The 21,921-nt window shown below is 40.5% G+C and overlaps 1 protein-coding gene across 13 annotated transcripts in view; it reads right to left on the reverse strand.

Moving 5' to 3' along the window:
* Positions 1-21,921, reverse strand: part of ADAM22 (ADAM metallopeptidase domain 22) — a gene marked incomplete at its 3' end in the record, with an annotated part of 142,038 nt that overhangs the window by 74,276 nt on the left and 45,841 nt on the right. For all 13 annotated transcript variants that reach the window (XM_083826022.1, XM_083826021.1, XM_083826031.1 and 10 more), the window contains one exon: positions 4,042-4,108. In XM_083826022.1, coding sequence (XP_083682148.1) covers positions 4,042-4,108 — 67 coding nt within the window. The remainder of the gene's footprint in view (positions 1-4,041; positions 4,109-21,921) is intronic.

The following is a 21,921-nucleotide window of genomic DNA, read 5'->3' on the forward strand; positions in this document are numbered from 1 at the left end:
ATCATGCGTGTGCTAGGAACCAAACACACACACACACACACAAAAAAAAAAAAAAAGAAAGAATGGCTATTTCCACAAAAAAAGGGTTCTGGCTTGCTGTGACACACCAAAATGCCTTTGCCCCCCCCCCAAGCCTGATTCCTCAGACTACAGCAGGGACACCTGCACTGAGGCCAGCTCCGGAGCACACCCAAGCAGGCTGGAGGACGGCACCGGGCAGCGCCCAGCACCATGGGCGCAGCCAAATGGGATGCTGAAATCCTAAGTCATAAGGCAAGTTTGTCCAAAGCCTCTCTGTCAAGACTACCATGAAGAAAAATAGTACCTAGCACTTAATATCACTCCGCTTACGTTGTTCAACACTATCGTGATCATGAACATGCCGTGAAGTAGAAGCAAAAGGCAATGTTGTTTTATGCTTTGGGCACTCCTGCTATAACTTTGTGCCTGGGACACACAGGCTGTGTATATACCACCACATTTATGAATTTTAGGATTACCTATGACATATAGTTCCTTGTGGTTGTATTGAAACTTCATCAAAAGTACATGGCGCTTATCTATTACAACTCTACCCGTGCAAGTGCTCTTACTGGGATCTGAATTATTTTCATTCCTTAATTGTTTCAGGAAAAGATTTTCCAAGAATTGTTATAGAATTGTCCAATGTTATAATCTCCAAAGAAGAAAATTGAAACATTTTATATGAGAAAATGTCACAGAAGAGATACCAGTTGTTCCGTCTCAGGGGGAAACATCCAGCAGTGTGAGTTACTCAGCACTATAGCTGTTTTCTGCCTTTCATCTCACTGACAGCATCAGCGACAGAATGATAACCCAAAAACAGAGAGAGACAGAGATAAAAGGACACAGAGATATACTGCAGCAACATAAAGCATACACGAGTTGAGTATTTATGTGCTGTGAGCATAGGATGATCTGGACTGACACAATCAGGAAAAAGACAGTGCATGAAGGGTTTTTCCTCTTTCTTATTGATTATTCTCTTTGCTACCAAAAGGAATTTAGGACAATACTGCTGCTTTCCTAAGAAGCTAGAGAAATGATATAAAGTAAAAAGGGGGGAAACACTGAAATAATTCAAAGATCTAGTTCCTTTTGTTTTTCTTAAGCATTGCATCTTGTTACTGGTTCAATAAGAATGTCTTAGGTGCTGCCAAACTGTGCCAAATCAACAAGGACATCTCACAGAGAAGCCTCTCTTCTGCAGCTGATAAATACTGGCACCCTGCAAAAACATGTACATGTTCCACCTTCACAGTGACCCAATTTATTAGTGAATTATGCTGCAATCAAATGTAATTCAACTTTCTATTATAAATAAAAAGGTGCCTTAAACTGAGAACTCTCCTCCTTATAAAAATCCCTTTGCTCATTCAAAGTGGCATTTTAAATTTTATGAATGTTTCTTCCTTTCTCTGCTCTCCTCTCCTCTCTGAAGCACCCTAAGTAAAGGCAGAAGATCTGTACGTATTCTGCCACACAGGAACTTTTACTGGAGGGCTGGAGAGGGAGAGGAGTGGTAAAAGTAGTTATCAGTGCTACATCTCGTAGGAGCCAAGGCAGGCATCTGCTTCCCGGAGACCTCCATGCTTGTAGCATTCCCAAAGTGCTGAGTGTACGTACGGCTGCTTTCCCCCAGCCATCCAAAGCTCCTGGCTTTTCCCATATTTCCCAGACTGAAGAGCAGCCCCTTGAAGCAATGATAGAAACCTGGCTCCCTTTTGAAATACCCCTTCTCCTGCTTCTGCTAAAGAATAGGCTGCAGAGCAGGCTGCCTTTTCTTTCTGTGACTTAATTATGTTTCACTCTTTCACTGGCTATTTTTAAGTCAGTATCTAAGCAATCTGCACCATCCCTAAGATTTAGCATAATAGTTACTTATGTTTTGCCTGGTGTGTATTATAAGTACCAATTTAAAGTTTGTTTTATGTGTTACTGTAAACAGTTGCCAGAGAAATTGAGGGTGCTAAATCATGAGCATGAAAAATCCTTGTATTTGCAAGAGGATTTTCAAAAGATTTGATCTAAAACCAGAGCTCAGTTTCCCAAATGCCAAAGAGAAACTGCTGGAATTTTTGACTTTGTTCAAAGGACCAACAGAGCCCTCCAGAGCACTTACAGGTGCTCTAAAATGTACTGGCTAGTCAGAGGCAGACAGGTTCATTTTTTAACAGCTATTGGGTACTGAGCTTAGTCTCGGTGTCAGACATCAAAATGTACTTAGCAGCCTGCTCTCTTGTGAAAATCTTCTGATACCTGCACTTTTCTGAATATTTGGCACTGATTATGGCCAGCAGGTTCTTCTGGACATTTTGACACACAGCTGCTGCTTTCCTCTCCTCTGTTCCTGGATGTTCAATTGTAGCAAAATGCGAACAAAAATATATATATATATTTAAAAATGATGCCCTCCTTCTTGGACTACTTCCTGACGAACTCCTGGTGCAGTGGGCAAGGGGACAAGGGGACAGCAAAGCCCCCTTGCATGTCCCTGCCCACAATGCACAAGGCACAGGCAGAGTGTGGGGGGAATGTGCCACCAATTGGAAATGACACCCCTTAATTAAACCGACCCCTCATTTAATTAAATGTATTAAAAGAAGGTTTAATAGCACTAAGCAAGGCGGTGAAAAGCTGAAGTTAGGTGGTGACACTGCCCAGCTGCTAACTGAAGAGGAGACAATCTCTGGGACCCTGGAGACTGGGAGGTGCTTTGCCCAGAACATTTTTATGACCTTTCTCTGAAAGGCCTGACCCTGCCTCCCTTCCCCATGCAACTAAACAGTACTCAAATGAGAGGAGCCACTGATTTCAAATATTTCATTGCTTGAATCATCAGAAGCAGATTTGTCCTAACTCAGTGATGGCACTTGGAAAGTTTAACTTTGCTAACTTCCACATATACCTTAGCGTAGACAAATGGATTGTTCTGTTCGTATAAATACCAGCTATTACCTTTACTTCTGCTTTGACTCATATTCTGAATTTGAGTCAAGACTTCTTGATTGCTCAGCACAACTGACTGAGAAATTATTCTTTGCAAATTAATGAAACACGTATGCGTGTGCCTCAGTCTGAAAATGTACTCAGGCTATTATCAGAGCGCAAAAAGTAAGCAGATTACAGGCTTACAAACATTAGCAAGGGACAAACCAAAGGAAATATATCTTCAGCTATTCAGTGTTTAAAGGATTTAGACACTTTGATTTTACTTCTGCTTTCTCATTATAAAGGTTAGCTAATTTGTTTCAGGGTACTTACATGATCTCAGAATCAGTGAAAAAAAATAAGTTTTCTAAATAAAATGTTAACTTTGAATTAAATTGACTTGATAGTCAAATTCAAAGAGCTTTAATTATGCACAGTATGTATTACTTTCATATACATTTTATGTAATCTACAGCAATTTTATATCTTGCTTCTACATAGTGCTGTCATAACAATTAGAAGATCCTCGGGGAAAATCTCCCATGTTGTATTCAGATAACAAAAGCATTCTTGCAAAGGCAGTGGGACATTTTGTAGAAGACAACTGCAAGCAACAGGATCTTGTAGCCACCATCTACAAATGTCCAGAGAAAGAAACCCACAATTTTGGACTGTGATTAGCTATTTGGAAATTCTACACAATAAATCTTGCTAGTCCCAAAATTATGAACAAACTCATTATAAACAACAAACCCTAGTTTTTCATTAGTACAATGAGGAAATGCTAGTTAACGAAATAGAGGAATTTTCTTCAAGAGGTATCAGAAGCAAATTATATTTACTAGCAAAAAGAACTACCATGTACACATTTTTCATGGATATCTTTTTTATATAAACATTAACGTACTAAATTTTTTAATATTTAAAAAAGCTGAAAACTTGGAAGATGTGAAATGTGCTTGTGTCAGAAGAGGCAAACAAAATGCCTGAAAAAACATATTTCTCTCCTTTTAAGAAAATAAGTGAGTTTACATTAACATCAAGGGCAAAGCAAATAAAAAATGCAAACCATAAAAAGGAAATTCTTACTTTAACTTCCACTGCCTTTCCACCTTGCTCGATATGCCTCTCAAGATATTCAGAAGACAGCAGATCACTGCAAGAATAAGAAAAAAGAACCATAAACCTCATGAATGTGTTCTTGCACAGTCTCTCAGCAAGCACTGATTAAACCTTTACATTTGAAAAGGGCAAAAACTGCAGGATACTCCTCCTCAAATGTTCATAAAAATCACGGAAACAACCACCTCCAATGGAGTTACACAGTGCATGGTATACATTGATTTTTAATACCAGAAGGCAGGACAAGGAAATTGAGGGTATTTTCCTTTATGGAATGTTCAAAACCAGCAGCACTTGACAATAGTTTTAATTCAAGAGACTTTTCTACTTGCTGCTTAAAGAGAATAGTAAGGAAATTAAATAATGGGGGAAGAAAAAAAAAAAAAAGCACAGAAGGGTGAGAAACCATTTGCAGTCACTACTACAGCAGGCTGCATCTAAGGAAAAATGGCAGCCGCCTCCAGCAGACTCCAAAGAACACAACAGCCCAACAATAAAATGACCTTGTAATACCAAAAAGCCTCCTAAAAGTGCAGGCAGGATCACACAAAATGGGTAGATGAAGCCACCAGCCGCAGATGCACAGCAGCGCAGGCTCACGGCCAGCTGAGCTCAGCGGTAAGTGCTAAGGTGGGCGGCTGGTGCCAGGCTGCCCTGCACGGCACCCGCTCCTTCGTGCCCGCTCTCTCGGGGAACCCTGCGGCTTTCACGACACCAGAGGAAAATGAGCTGGGCAACGACAAACCCAGCCGCAAAAGTACACAAGGCTTTGGAATAATAAAGTGAAAAAAATAATTAGACCTGAGGCAAATGTACATAAGCAAAATGCACACGGTATTTACCAAGACGCTTCATGCTACACCAGTCAGATCCTCTCCCTCATCAATTATTTCTCCCTCATCAATTATTTTTCTACATCAGAATTCCACTGAACACTTTCAGAAACTTCAGGATTTTACCTAGATGAAGTTTACATAATGACCCACATAAGAGGTGACTGAACTGAAAAACACGAAGAACTGGTAAAGAAAGCATGACGACGGGGGGGGATGTCCCATAGGGACACATCCCTATGGGACAAGAGGCAAGAAGCACAAATGTCCTCTAAAAAAAGAGGCAAATTTGCATGTTGCTCTTTCAAACAAAAAAACACCTGGGGTGAACCAATCTGCTGCAGGAGGGGAACCTAGGCACCTAGGTTTTGTGCACCTAGGCACAAAAACCAGGAGGGCTCTAATGAAACATGCTGATAACGCCAAGTTGGAAAGAAGAAGATGACTGATAAAAACTCCCACAGGAAAGAGCTGGATGATGTTTGGGACTGGATGTTAGAGGTAGGATCAAATTCAATTGAACAAACAGCAAATTTATGCACTTAAGGGCTAGAGGGAATTTCTATTACATTGTTTTGGAGGGCCTGGTTTATAAAGGAAGAGAGACGTGACTGCACTTGTCTCTGGCAAAATGATTTGCCAGATCAATAGGATGTCTTCCTGAAAAACACAACTGTCATCCCAGAATACATGAAAGAAGACGTATTTCCAGTCAAACTGAGGTAAGATTAATATTACTGATTCTTTCAAATACTGTGGGCAGGTCCTGGACAGCTTTGCTCAGAAAGCTCAGTTACGTGGAAGCAAATAAAGGCTCCTGAGGTAACTGGGGAACAGAAAGCTGCTGAAGTCTAGCAAAAACTTGGATTGTGAGGGGATCCAAATGCACCAGAATTTATAAACTGATGTGTGAAAGTAGCTAATGAAGCTCTAGAAAAGGCTGGCACAAACTCAAATGGACATAGACTATCAGCGCGTAAATGGAGAGTGGCTGTTGAAACAAAGGCTTTGTATCTGAGTGCAAGCAACAGAGGCAACAAAAAGAGGGATGCTAATAAATTTCTGAATGGGAACATGCATGGGATAACTGTCCATGGAGATGTGGTCCCTCAGTCACAGTGGGTGAGTTCACAGCTGGCTGCTGCTTGAGAGGAGGAGGGCTCAGGGCCCCCTCAGCAGCAAGGATTGAACCCGCCTTGTGTCAGCACAAGCACTCATCAAAGTATTCAGTGTCAGAACTAACACTCATCAAAGTACTCTTGGTGTCAGTACTGGCATTCATCAAAGTACACTTGGGAGGGTTCAACAACCCCGTGTTTTTGCTGCACTAGGTAATTCACGTCCCTTGTGAAGAGGTACGATGAGCCCCAGAGCTTATGCAGGGGAGGGAAAGCACCTGAGCAGCTGTAAATAGGGGAGGAAGAAAGGGTGAGTGAATGACTCCTTTAGCTACTGCAGAACCGGCACAGACAGCTGCCCCCAGATTTGCCCTCCAAGACCCCCTTAATTCTGGCCAGGCCCGTACACCTCTATTGAACCTTTAAACAGCAGCTGGTGAGTGAGCCATTACTGAGGAACACAGAGATGCTGTTGTTTGAGTTACTGATTGCAATCGTTTGGATTACATTCACTCTCGGAAGTGAATGTTAAATATATATATTTTTTAAAGATATTGCTATCAATGTTTTTATGTTCTTGAGGATCATGTATTATGCTCTTGAAGATCTGGAAATTATGTTCAGCATGAGAAAACAAACAGTGATCATTCTCTGCCTTGTGCAATGCAAGAACGAGGAGGCAACAGAAGAGGTCAGCAAGTTCAAAACTAGTGAAAGGAGGCCTTTTTAAGTACAGTCCCTGGTTACAACGTGGAACCTCTTGCCACAGGAAGCCATGAAGTCTGTACTGGTTCAAGGTCAGAATGGACAAGTCAATGGAAGCAACTGAGGGCTGCTAAACACAGAAGTTGTGTCTGACTTGGAGAGTCTCTGAGTCCTGGAAAAGTGCTTTGGAGAAGCTTCTGCCTCAGCATTTGACTTAGGCCACTGTGCCAGGACAGCTGGCCCCTCTGGCCTGGGCTGCTCTGCCTGTGTCCCAGCAGAGCCCCGTTTCTCCTCAGGTCTGTGTAGGGTCCCACAGTGTCCAGCTCCAGGGTCACCAGCAGTCAAAGCTCTTCTCCCAGCCACTACGCCTTGAATGGACATACACAGGTCATTCAAGCTGTCTTTAGTTTCAAAGTAGGCCAAGAGTTTGATACCTGAAGAGGTCCATCCATTTCATCCTCACGTACAGTCTACTTTGGGGCAGAAGTGAAAGAGGGACAAAAGCCTGGGAATGGCTGGGGACCCACTGGCAGCCTCCCCCCCCCCCCCCCCTTCTCGAGGTTCATCACGAGTGCCTTGGTTCCCAAAATGAGACAGGCTGGAGAGGAAATGCCATCGGGTCACCAGTCGGCACAGCTCCAGGGAACCAAACCCTGAGCTTACAGACAGATGACAGGTCTGAAATTCAAGACATTTTTAAAGCATACCCTAAAAAACATGGCAGGCAAGATACATCCAGGAATATGCTATCAGTAGGAAAAGCCACAGATTATGGCATGCTATGCTTTTTTATTATTATTATGACTCACTACATGGAAAGTAGCATGAAAAAAACCACAACACTCTCAGATCCAACAATGCAATCTACACTATTGCAAACTAAGATATAATCTAACAATTATACACAATCTTAAAAATTTATGCCAAAAGATATGCTTCTCTCACGAAATCACCTCATATGTGGAGTAATGTTTTGTCTTCAGTAACAGTGAAGTGTGTAACTGTATAATTTCGGTAAAAACCACTACTTCAAAACAAATAAAAAATGCTATAGGGAAACACTTGATTGAAATACAATGAAAACTATTTAAGTAACATAAGACATTGAGCATTCAGCAATAAAATAAAGTGCATTTCAACACAGAATCATACAACACTTTCCTATGGTGGAGATGAAATCAGAATAGGTTAACTTGCCTGCCAGTCTATACTAAAAGCTATCACTGTCAGTTTAAGTATTAGCTTTTGTATTAGTTTTAAAGAAAATCTGCACGTGAGAAAGCAACAGATTGTGAAAAAAAAATAAATCTTAGAAATACTAGGGACGTAGAATATTGTGAAAAAACATCTACACTACAAAATAAAATACTACAGAATGAGACTTTCAGAAGCATATTCTGAGGCATTGAGACAAATTCTTTGAAAAGGAATGGCAAAACCTGCATATGTTAAGATCTAAAAATAAAACATTTCACAGGAAAGAAGCACATGTGATCTGCGCCTTTTACAAGGAAAAAAAACAGTTATGCTAATAATAGAATAATAACAATTCTGCTTTTAGAGTTCTGATATTTTAAAAACGTACACAAGTAGTGTAGCTAGTTTTGTTTACAGCAGCGACATTTTTGGAGCATTATCCTAAGTCACAACCATATCAGTCCCCCACACACAGACCCAACAGTATGAGGGCCAGAACAACACCAAAAAAAAAAAGAGCAAGCTCCTCCGTGCTCTTCCATCTCTCTAAAATTGTCACAATAACAGTACACAAGAGGAGGCAGCCTGGGGGATGTTCTTAAAGAGAATGGGCCCAATTAAGGAAAGTATCCTTATCCATAACCACACGTACACACATGCTTAAATTCTACTTTGAATTAACTTGAATTAACTACAACATTTGGATACAAGGCTTACCAAACCAAAGCCAGGATTGGAATTCTAGAAAAATAGATGAACTTTGGAAATATACGAGTTGGCCAGCAGAAAGAGGCTGTTCCAGGCATAAGAAAAAAGAGGGGAAAAAAAAACACTGTGGTGGCAAGAGAATAGAGGACAGAAAAAGGCAAGTGTTTAAAGAAATAGGAAGAAAAAGCAGGGTAATATAAAGCAGTTCAACTTGAAAGAAGAAGAAAGAGGCCATAAAAGACTTTGGAAAAGGCAACAGGTTTGTATTTGAATACAGAATGGATTAGCAAACTGGGAATTATCCCTGGAAATGAATCAGAAACTTTCATTTTCAAGAAGAGGATGAAAAAGGCAATTGCCCTCTTTTGAACAAAAATTAACTCTCCATATCTAAAAGGCTATGAAGATGGAGCGCCTAAATTTTATGGGGGAGAAAGGAGAGAGCAGAAATGATGGGGAACTCTTCAGAGGCAACAGGAAGAATTACAAACTTAAGAAAGGTAGAAATAAGGGAATTCAAAATCACAGTACTAAAATACAACTTTGTTGGCACATCAGTGTTATAAATGAGAGGAATGACTGCCTTCGTGATATCTGATACTGCTGCTGTGTCTCCTGAGACATTTGGGGAATTCTTTATTGTTTTTTCTGTCCGTTCACTCTGATTTCTGTCTCCACAACTCTCAGTTACGCACACCTGAAATTTCAGATTACATATGGTGTCAGACAAGGACATCAAATGAGAGATCTGAACTGAGATGCATTACTGAAAAGGAAGATAGAGTTTTAGCTGAAACCACCAGAAAGGTCTGGATGGGTCGAACTCCAGTAGGAAAGTGTCAACAGACAAATGGAGACATTCAGGGGAAAATGATGGGCTCAGGGAAACGATGGAGACATTGATAAGAGAAAGATATCACATCAGCTGCACAATTAGTGCTAACCCACAGTGCAGGAGCGAGCTGTGAGAAGGGAGCCTCCTACTCAAGAGGGCTGCAGTAAAAGCAATGAGCACTCAAATGAAATATTTTCCCTGAGTGGTGAACATCATTTACCAAGCAAATCAGAAAGGTCTAAATTATAACTCGGTTGTTTAAGGGGAAGTTATGCATGTAGCCACACACACACACACGAAGATGGGAGAAGGGAGGGAATCACATTTATATAAAATATTGTTGTAAAAGATGGGAAACTACCAGCATGTTGCTTTCAGAAAAGTGTTGAAAAACTTCTTGTATCAACAAGACTCATAGATATGTAAGGAATGACTATGGATGGGAGGTAATTTTTTAGAAGACCCTATCTTGTACATTAGGGAAAACAAGGCGGGTTGATTATTATCATGAAACAAGGACCAAGAAAGTGGAAAAGCAGAAGAGAGGGAACAGAAGGGATGTTTCTGTCTGCCAGTCAGTAAGAGGGACTAGGTGCATTACCTGGCATTACACTATGGTCCTAATACAGTGCACTATCAGCCATGAGCTAACAAAAAAAACCAGCATGATAAACTCAAGAAACCCAGGTGGTTAGCAGATTTATGTATCTAACTAGCGAGTGCATGTTAATTCTCCTTTATCCTCAGGACTACCCAAACACCTTCTCTCTGCTCATAAATGATCTTCCCCAGCACTTCAGGGGGCATTAGCTGTCTCCATACTCCATGAATATATTTCAGTAGCTTCAGTAGCCATGGCTCTAACACTTTCATACAGGGAAAAAATTCCCCTCAAAAGAATTCCTGAATTTCTTTTCATGTGGATAGGTAATGTAATCACTGTATCTGTTAAATTAGCCAAATGTGCATCAAAATTATTTAGCTTCTCTTAGATATAGCATTGGTTTTCACTTTACCTATGTGGTAAATGGAAGAAAAAAAAAAGAAAAAAAAAACAATTGAGAAAAGCAGCGACAGTTCTTGCCTGCACAAACTGAAGCTTCTTTTAAAAAATACATATATATATATATATATTCTCACTGTGCTTTTCTGTTCTTGATGCTGCTAACAAAAAGGGGAGAAAGAAGTAATTTCATAATGTTTCTACTCCTACTGACTACTTTCTCCAAAAAGAAATTATAGGCTTATAAATGGGTTGAGTCCTCAAGGGATTATACACAAATGCAGAATCGTACCCAATCTCAGTCCTTTCCTGGAGCTTAATTTCACATTTCAATAACAATGATGCAAAGCATGAATCTCTGATGAAGTTTCTTCCAAATAATAACATTTGCTCAAATTCTTCCTCTACGGGACTTCTCTCTAAGACCTCTAATTCCATTCGACTTAAAAATGCACTTAATCCCTTTATCCCTTAACAGCCAATTTGCCTGCAGGACACTACATTAACTGCCCGGCATCCTCTTCGAAACACCAAAGTGCAGAGCAAGGCTGCAGCCCCGAGCAGGGCCTCCACCCCCAGCATCAGACAGGAAGCTTTACAGCCCGGTACCTGGCTCATGAACAGCGTGGGTTCGTTTTACTGGGTTGGCTTCCTTTCTCGTTGGGAAAAGATTTAAGCAGATTGAAGACACTCTTGTTGAGTTTCACTCAATTTATATTACACACATGGTTCCCATTGCTGGAGAGAGGGACACAACAAAAGCTGTGAGGAAAACTCGTGTTTTCCTCACCACACGGCGGTGGCTCTAAGGCTCAGACTGGTGTGGCCATATCCTGGTGCTGGGCAAGCCTTGTGCACATGAACTGTTGTGGCATCCAGCTCTCGCTGCCAGCATGTATTTTGTGGTGCCACTGTCCGTCCACAGTTACTATGCCATGGACTTTTTGACCCATCTTTTTCAACCTGTGCAATTCAAAGTCTGATCTCCTAAATAATCGAATGGGCAGTCTTATGAGAAATTTCTTACTGTAAGATGTGGCACATAATGATGAACAGCTGCTGCTTATATTTTCCAGGAAAAAGTATAAGAGTTTATACTTTAAGTTCTACAGCTAGGAAGAGACATACTTACAAATTATCATTTACTGACTGATCATATTTCACTACATATTTCTTTTCACTATTTTTTAATGAAAACTGAATATAGGTCCATACCCCAACAAAGTAAGAACAATAACACACACCAAGACCAGCTCTGAATTCACTAACAATTTCAGATTCCGTTTTTAATTGATTTTTAAATGCAATTAAATTATAAATGTTAATATTTCTTGCATCAGTATTAATATTTATTGATGCATATGACTGAAATTGATAAAATAGTATCTGCTAAAATATGTTATGAAGTTATTTTTAAACAAATCAGGTATTTGAAAATATTTTGTGACACAAGCACTGCAAGGAGAACAAATTCAATACAGCAGTTAATTCATCCTGCTGGTGATGAAGGGAAGGTGGATCTAGTCTTCTCCTTCAGGGCACAGGGAGACTTCACCCACTGCCCTAGCAAAGAACCTGCACCCCTCCATGCCTCCCAGTAACCCAGGGGAGACACTGTTACTCAAGATCCCATAACGATAAACTAGAGACTTAAGAATAAAGGGTAGGTGGCAGCTGCTTGCAAGAAACTTGTCAGTCAGAAAGACAAAATCGGATTTTTCTAGCTTTAAAATTCTCTTTTCACAGCCAGAGCTGAGGTTAAGGTTCACTTACTCTGCTCTTTACCTAGTTTTCCTTACGGTACTGATGGCAATGCAAGTGTCAATAAGCCCTCACTCTGCTTTTGCTGATGAATAATTTACACCAGTATATCTTCAGGTAATTGCATTTTTTACTTTTCCAAAAGAAATTTCAGAAGTCCTACTAAAATGAGTAGATATTTTTAGACTGTGTTCATACCACTACTACGAAGCAAATACAGTTTCCTCAATGCCATTCTGCTCACATGCTTATTTCTTTAAAGGCAGGAAAAACATAGTTGATTTTAGTATTTGAGAAGATTGTAAATTCATAATAAAGGGAAGAGGCAAGCACACAAGAGGCACAGGCTACACATTTTCCCACATTTTTACACAAATCTACCACTGAAGTCTAATCCTCATTTTTAATATGCCTCTTTGTTTACACTCTACAGAAAATCACTTCCCCGGTAATATCAGTTGTGATTTCAAGCACGTTTCAAGCCAAGTCTTCATTCATATTTGTGTGTTGTACATAAACACTATATTAAAAGAGAAAAACTGCAAAACTAAATGCTCAGCTGTTATAAAACATTTCAGCCACCTCAGTGTGGCCCCAGCATGACTCTGTGCCATGAAATACAAGCACATACATTTTGCATAAAACACCTGCATCATTTAGTGAATGGGAGTCACTAAATATTTTTATTTTATTGCTTTCTTTAAGATTTGCCATCAAATTTTACAGATTGTATATATCACTGCCTTGGAGCAAATACCTGAATTATTCCTGTACTCACAGGCATTTCTATAACATTGTCTCAAAAAGTCTTTACAGAACAGAGGTACTGACTTCTCTACATACTGCCCCTTGGGAGATCAGGTGCCAGCATTTTCCTCTACACTAAAAAGTTGTAAAGCATCTGTTTGCATTAGGTGCCCAATTTGAAACATCACAGAGTCTTTTATTATAGAAGTATTTTTTTCTTCATAGAACATTTTTTTCTTCATAGAACATTTCAGACATGTCCTACCCAACACTCACTGCATTTTGGACAACCCAGTTGCTCTTGGTGTTCTTTGGAACTGATCCCAAGTGTCCTGCTCAAGTGGCACCCGAAGAATGACAGACAGTCCATAGAGCGAGTGGTGATGGCACCACTTTGGAAGACACTTCTCCAGGGCCACGCAGGAAATCCCTGACAAAGGGTCCAGGCACCACCACCTGTTTTTCCCAACCTAGTGATGGACAAACTGGGACTCTCCAGCAAAATGCCACATTGCCAGCACAGCCCTGCTTCAATCACAGACTACTCTACTTTGGCAACAGATAGCAACTGATTATAGAAAAAAAAAAAAAGGAGAAAAAAAAATCAGCTCCATAAAATAGGATTACGAAGGGGACAAATTATGCTCTGCTCAAGTTCCTGTCCATCCTGTCATCTCCTTCCAAGCTCCCCACCATCGTACCCAACTCCTCTGTCCCTCAGGACTAGAGGGAATGGCCTCAAGTTGCGCCAGGGGAGGTTCAGGTTGGAAATGAGGAAACATTTCTTCTCAGCAAGAGCAGTCAGGCGTTGGGACGGGTTGCCCAGGGAGGTGGTGGAGTCACCGTCCCTAGGGGTGTTCAAGGAAAGGCTGGACGCGGTGCTTAGGGACATGGTTTAGTGGGTGACATTGGTAGTAGGGTGATGGTTGGACCACATGATCTTGGAGGGCTTTTCCAGCCTCAATGATTCTACAATTCTAGGATTCAGGTCTTCTCTCCCTCGTTATGCCCCTATTCCTCCACTGTTCCCCAGCCCATCACTCTTTGCTCCTTTGCACCAGCATTGCTGCTGCTTCCCACTTCTGCACGATGCCAAGGAAGATCAGCAAAGGAGTCAGTATCTCTCAGGGGTACATTTATAGTTTTGCACTAACACTAAACACATCCATCCGAAAATGCGCATCCTTCATGACAGCAAAACATTCCCCTGCTCTGCTGTCATTTTTTCCAGACGTGCTTAGGACAATCCTCAATTAAGCTTGTGGTTACCTGCTATTAGAACTTGCATTTTATCCTGAAATTTGAAATGTCACTCATGCCCCAAGAAATTTTTATGTAGTAATCACCAAGAATATCTGCTGAGCAGTGTGTATTTTTGTATAATTAGAGAGTATTAGCATACATACTTGAATTGAAAAATTATGAAGGTGTTTGTGTTTATTGTTAACCTAATGAATGCATCGACTGTGCAAGTACCTGAGATGCTTCAGAAAGGAGATCAGAAAAAAATGGTTACCACTGCTTTTACTTTTGTTAACAAAACAAACCTGAATGACCCTCAGAAGAGGGCTTCTGTGAAAACAGCTTTCATTGAAAAGATGGAAAACCTTAAATTTGGAAATTAGTTTCTAAAAATTATTCTGATGGGGACAACCTGCTAGAACTTCAAGAAAATGGAAATGGGCTTGAAACTACAAAGACATTGAAAAAAAGCCTGTTACTGGTAGAGTAAGGAAAAATGATTCGTGATATGAAGAATATCTACAATGGTAAATAAATTAAAGAGCAAGAAACTAAAATTATAGGAACCTGCTCTAGCACTGTAATCTCTCTCTTTTGATAAAGAAGGTGCATTTTAACAGCACAGAACATTATCTGGATCAGAAGCCAAAGGTCTCACACTGCATTTGTGGGCAAGACAGAGTTTTAGTCTGAAACCACGCAAAACAAATCTAACTGCACACTATGAGAGACAACAAAAGCAGTCTCCTGAAGAAATTGTGCATTACCAGGAAAATCTCACAGAACGTCCACACATGAAAAATGGCACAAAACTTTGTAAAATAAAATTCATCACTCATCTTAAAAATGAATGAAGAATGGAGGAACAAGAGTCCCTTAATTATTGAGCCCTCAGGAGCCAGATCCTGAGACAACACCAATCACTTAACCACCGTCCAAGGAATTATCACAGCTCCCCATGCTTACAGTCATCAATCTTCATTTAGCATGTACAATGCAGGAGGACAGCTAGCTTTAGAGAGAGACAAAAAATCCATTTCCTAATGCTGCTCCAAGTAGGATTTGTCTGGCTTGCCAGACAACTCTGGCATTGCTGATGACCCAGCAGGATACTTTGCCTCCCTGCGTGTTACCTACCAGTAAATCATCCTCTCTAAACTCAAAAGGCACTTCAATTTGGAGAAGAGAGCTAAGGGTGGGGGGAGTAAGATAAAGGTTGACAATATTACATGAGCCAAGGACAAAAATAACTCAAAGATGTTATTCACCTAATTCACATTACTAGAATAAGGAAACACTTGAAGAAATTAGTAGAAGAAATTAGTAAAAGTAGTAGTAGTAGAAGAAATTAGTAAAAACAGATCAGAGATGGTGCTATATCACACAACAGGTTGTGAAGCTCTAAATCATGCTTCCACAGGAGATTGCACAGGCAGACGGCATCCAAAGTTATCCCCAAAAGGAATTAGATAAAGTTACAGACAACCGTTTCATAAACAGATACTAAAAGGCATACAAAGGACTCTGCCTCCTGGCATCCTTCATCAAACAGCCATCGATATTGGGAGGAGGCAGTGGAATGGACCCAGAAAGTGGACAAGCCCATGTGCTCTTTCTTTCACAGCATCCCCATCGCCAATACCAGGACAGATGGGCATGGCATGACGCAGTTTCATTTCTTTCATGCTTAATTGCTGTCACTGATCCCTTAGGATAAAATGAATTCGTTAATATGATATTTTAAAATTACCTTTCTCTCCAAATACATTTAACAAAACTCAGACAAAATAAAAATAAAAATAAAATGTGTGCTTATTTGATGCAAACTATTTTCCACATATCAGCACAAGCTTGCTTTTAAATACCTGGTTCGCATTCACATTGTGTACCCTACAGCAGCTGCACAGAGCAACAGCAGTCAGCAGTACTCTGCCAGCTGCCTCCGCTGCAGAGACTGGTCCACAGCCCCACGTGCACAGACCAGGAAGATCCATTTCTGAAAATGCAGCTCCGACTGTTTTTCACCTACTGGTGCATTGATTAGACTATGGCTCGACTCATACTGCCAGTCCCACACCAAAACACCCGCAGGGTTCACATATTACACGCTTTTTTATGATATGTATCACATCCCTCCTACCCCAACACCAGTTTCACTCCTCTGTTTACCAAATTCTCCACCTTCACACTCTTTCTCAAAGACGACCAAATCCTAAATGAAGGCTGGTGACACTGGTATGTGGCATAACCATGGCTGGTTTTTAAGTAGTTAAAAAAAAAAAAAAAAAACAGCATGAAATCCCCAGCATCGTTAACAGCTTGCATACATCCACCTAAATTGGTGCATGGGTTGGTAATATAAATAAATAAATAAATAAATAAATAAATAAATAAATAAATAAAAATAAAAGGTTATAAACAAAAATATTAAGCTTTATAGCTGGTTCATTCCTATAAGGTTGGTAGAAGTTCTCATTTGACTGATGCTCTGCCGCTGCCATCCATTTCTTATATACAAATGCATATCTGAGAGAGATCCTGTATAAACTGAATATGCATGTACATTTACGCAGCATATATATTCTACGTGCCTGGGAGGCATCTGTCAGCAATTCACTATATGCACTATAAATCCAATTTACTTATTTGCCTTCTCTTGCTCCTCCATCTTTTTCCATCCCTGTATTTCCATCGTTTCTTTTCCTACCCCTTTATTCTCATCTTCCATTTCTATCCTGTCCTAAATCAGAAGCAATCCATTGCCTTGTCTGCAGAATTCTGTTTGGAGAAATCTAGTTTTAAATTCATACAATTAGAAAATAGCAGACTACATTCTAGCTCTCTTGACTCAGGTCACAAACCAAATTGCTTTCTCCTTCATGCTCACTGATGTGGCTAACGTGTTAACAGACATTTTCTGAATTTGACATATTTTATTCAACCATGCTCAAAAATAAACCACCTGCAACTTCTCATTCTGCCACCTGAGCAGCAGAAGATATGTATGCTAGGAAGGAAAAACTGGCAGGGTCAGTGCAGACTGGTCTTTGGCCTAAGCAGCATTCTTCCCAAGCAGTCTTAAACTTGAACCACTGCCCTTACACCTCCAGAACGCTTGCCACTATGACTTCTCTGAAAGGGGGATAATGGCGTCAAAGACTCAAAATCTTCCTTTTGTCATGACGCAAATCCTTATGACTATCTTGTCTCTTCCTGTGGCCTCTCATAGTTGGAGATGGATATATTTTATATATCCATTTATAAAATCAGAACAGCTTTCTAAGATAGTGACAAGTGTTCTCTTCTGGACAAAAAGGTTTCTTCACACATGAGCCTGCCAACTCCAGTTGTCACTTTTCAAAGGACTAACCTCCTCATTCAGAGGTTACTTACCCTCTCCAGGATTTTTTCCCAGGAATGTCATGTGTTCTGTAGGTCAGGCCGAGCACCTGCCATCTCAGCTCTGGGAGACTCAATGAATGGTATTTTCTGCAATTTGGCAACTATCTGGCACCAAACAGTCATGTTTTGAATGTGGTGCAGCAAAGCACTACAGCAACAGCGCAAAGCACATCTTGCAGGAAGAGTTAAAAGGTACAACCATGAAAGCAGCTCTACCGGATGCACTAGCGAGCAGGGACGAATTCGGCCATTCTACCACATGCCTTGTTTTGCTCTGAAGAGCTCCACATCCACGTCACTCTGAACAGCTGAATGTAACTAGGATGAAAAGGTAAGTCTGTTGAGAGTTAATTTTCACAAAGTGACTGTATAGACGGATCCTTGTTCGTAAAATGTGAACATCTAAAAGCGCAGAGCAGCTGCAGACCCTTTAAAGTGCTATATAGCAGTACAGTAAAAAGCCTTGAAAGGACAAAAATCTCACCCTAAAGAGCACACAATACAACATATTCCCTCAGACTTTGACGTAAATACCCTGAGTGGCTCTGTCCACACAGCATTTCTTCACAAGGCCTCTGACTGCAGAAAGCCCACTGTTGTTGGGCAAAGGGAACTGAGGGCTCAGCATCACTCCTGTGTGTCACCATCTCCTTGGTACTCCTGTCCTTTTGCCCAAACGTGGCACAGGCTGCCCACACAAGGGTCCAGTCGTGCTTCCAGAAATGAGATGCAAAGCACAGCAGGCCGATTAATGGGGTCTGTGGCTGGGAGCAAGCCCAGCGTCTGTAAAGGCATTCAACCAGCCAGGGCTGCAGTCACATGCAGGTGGCTCTAGCTGTGTTATGCATCTGAGCGTGGAGCTGCTTATAATTAAAGTTCTGCTTCAGTGAATGATGAGTTTGAATTTGACCAAGCATTTCTACAAGAAAACTACTTTCAAATCTCCTGTCATCTTTGCTTGGCATCTCAGTAATGTGCTGACACTGTTTTAAACAGGGAACCACCCCACCTCCTCGCTTGCCCTCATCCTGAGTTAACCTGGTGTCCCTAGAGGAACCTCGGCAGCTGAGCAAAGGTATAGATGGACATTTTAAAGAGATGAGGAAATCCACCACACCATCCCTCTGCCTGCTCCATGCTGCTGAGCCATGGGGAGCTGGTAGGCTGACCTGGGAGGTTGGTCCCTATGGGATCCCCCTCTACGACCTGTGTTCACCGTGCCTAAAATCAGGTGGTGGAACATCCCTGGGAGGACAAACAAGGGCCTCAGAGGAGAGTTCAAGAGCCTCTCACAGCAACACTCATCAGTTTTTAAGCAACATCATGTTTAGTTTTGCAAACACTAATTTAGATAATGGCACCACTGTTTGTGCCTGTGTCTCACACTGATGAGCACACATTCAAGATTGTATTTTCCTCTTTAGCATGGAAATGTATAAGGATACCATTATTATCCTCCTTACAACATATTTCTAGAGTCGTGCTCAATTCTTTAAATTATTTATGTTTCCAAAAATAATCCTTCTAACATGCTATGTATTACAGTAAAATCTGAATTCAAGACTCAGGTTCTGCAGTGCAATGCTTTTGACATGCAAGCATCAGGGAGGCTAACGTGGCTTGCAGAACAGGAGAACACATCCAACAGCTCCACACACTCTCGTAGCATGTAATGCTGAGCTAAACGTAAAGCAATCCAACCTCCAAGGAGGTTGTTTTTACGTTACAAGAGTTACAGGGTTATATATAGATATCTAACACAGACCATTTTTTCCTTCACAAAAACAGACAGACATATTTACAAACATACTAGCAATTAATCAATCCCATAATGTGTTGGAGGTTTTTTGTTTGTTTTTTTCCCACAGGCATAGTTTCAGTACTTCTGCTTAAGACTGCTGATATGACTGAATTCTGCAGCATTGCACCTTAATATTAGGAGATGAGTATTAAAATGAAAGCTAGAAAAATAAATGCAGCTGTTTCTTAAATCACAAAGACATATGCAGTGATGACTTCCTTACAAGCTAATTGGTTGTGCGCATAGCTAACAGTGTCTGGGGAGAGGTGATGCAACCTAAAACATTGGCTAGCATAATTAGAAACATTTATAGCCTTATAGAAAAGGTAATTCAAAAGTAAAGTGCCTAAATTCAAGGAAAGCCTTAACGGGAATAAATGTGTTTGTCCATTTACTTTTGTTTTGCTTACAGACCACCGTTGTGTGGAGATGCACACAACTTTGCTCCACAGCAACCAGAGAACTAGGGCATAAGAACAGATAACAAGACGTCTGAGACACCTCTGACACCCTGCAAACATGTTCTCTCTTAGTGCTGGTCAGGAGCTTTTCACCAAATGTCTTCTTACCAAAAAAACAAACAAACAAACAAACAAAAACCCTCATTACATTTCCAAACTGAAACTTTAATCAGAAACGTAAAAGATTATGCAATTTTTATTTTTAAAACACTTATCGTGAAAGACCTGCACAGCCCTGTACACTCAGTTTCACAGCCCTGATTTGCTTGTTTCTGTACTAAGTGTACACTCATCACTGCCCTTCAGACTCTGGGGTTGGCATCAACAACTTCATCGTTTCCACTCTGCTGTGCAATGGATTCATTGGACCAAAGAAAGCAAAGAAGAGACTAGCTGGAAAATGTTTGTATAGCTTTGATGTAACAGGCTTTGTTTTAAAGCAAAGAACCTGCTGTAAATTATCTTTCCTCCTTGTTCCCAAATTGCCATTTTCTCTCCAGAACCTACACATGAAATATTTTGAGCTGCTGAGTATTTATTATATTTGTTGACAAAGTAGAGGGTATGAATACATAAAACTTTTGAAAATCAGTCCATTTCTATTAAGCAACACAATATGGATTGAGCATTTGAGATAGGGAATTTGGGAAGAAAAATATGTAAGCATTAAAACATTTAAAACAAGAGAGCAAATACATGGACAGGAACCCCAGATAGACACCTGAGTTTCATAGACACTTACTTTGTGGGAATCCATGGTTTAACCCAAATGGCAGGTGGGCGACACTGCAGAATAGATGGAAACCAGCTTTTCCAACATCTGTATCAGCATTGTAAGAGAAGTTTGGGCTTTGCACAACAGCTGGGTATTTTGTGTTACAATAGCAGAGCAAAGACCACTTCTGCATTACAAGAAGTGCCTGTTGTTGTTAAAACCTACTGACCTATCTTACATTTTCTTATGAAAAATTTTAAAGAGAAGCAAAGTTTAACAGAACAAAGCATAACAGAGCATAGCCCTTTTCTAAACACAACTGACTTTGCCCTCATGGAGATACACAATCTCTAGCCTACAGACAAATTTCTCATGGAGAGTTCCAGCATTTGCAAAGCTTGTTTCATTTTAATACAACACACCCTACAGCTTTTCATTGAGGAAGCCAGGAAGAGTAACACAGAAACTATCCACATATGCATGGCTTTATATTTTGTATTGAAATACTTGGTTTTCAGTCACATTAAACAGAACTCAATTTAGCATCAGAAGCACCAGCAAACTCCTGAAACGCAATGATACATTCTCTACAATGTCTTAATCCATATCTCCAGATAGTAGAAAATTAACATTTACTTAAACTAAAAATAAGATTAAATGTGTTCTCCCTTAGCTCAAGCATCCTTTGATACACTATTTCACTTTTTAACAGCTCGCAGCCTAAAATGCTCTTTAGTTAAATAATGCATTTGCAGAATTAATATGTAATAACAGCAGGAAGCACACATTAAGGACAAGGTGAACAGAGGAAATATTTTCAACTCAGAATGGGGTAACTGAAAAGCAGGAACCGAAGAAGTGCTATTTCAGATACTGTGATCTGCTAGAGAATTTTTTCTTATTCTTGGGATTACGGGACTGTTCAGACATAAAGTTCATACTTCAGTCCTCACAATTTGAACTTGCACAAAGTGAAGGTGCCTAATTCCCATTTCAGTGAGTGGGAGTTGAGGGCACTCAGCCACCGAAAGAACTAAGCCCCCTGAGATGAGACACCATGCATGCCAGCTTAATTTCACATTACAAGAACGCGTCTATAGAAATGGACGGGTGTGCGTGCCTGAATTCATGTATATGTTTTATCCTCCATTCACAGAAAATGAAATGGAAGGTGACATTTATTCCGAAAATGTAGACAGATCACACTGTCACCTCTGTAAGGTGACAAGAGATGTAGACAGACTAAAATTTCAAAAGATAGGAGCACCAGACAAATGCAGTAGGTGTCCCAGGGGACAGACACCACACTCTCTCCTCCT

Source organism: Anser anser (assembly GCF_964211835.1).
Source record: "Anser anser genome assembly, chromosome: 2".
Classification (NCBI taxonomy): Eukaryota; Metazoa; Chordata; class Aves; order Anseriformes; family Anatidae; genus Anser; species Anser anser.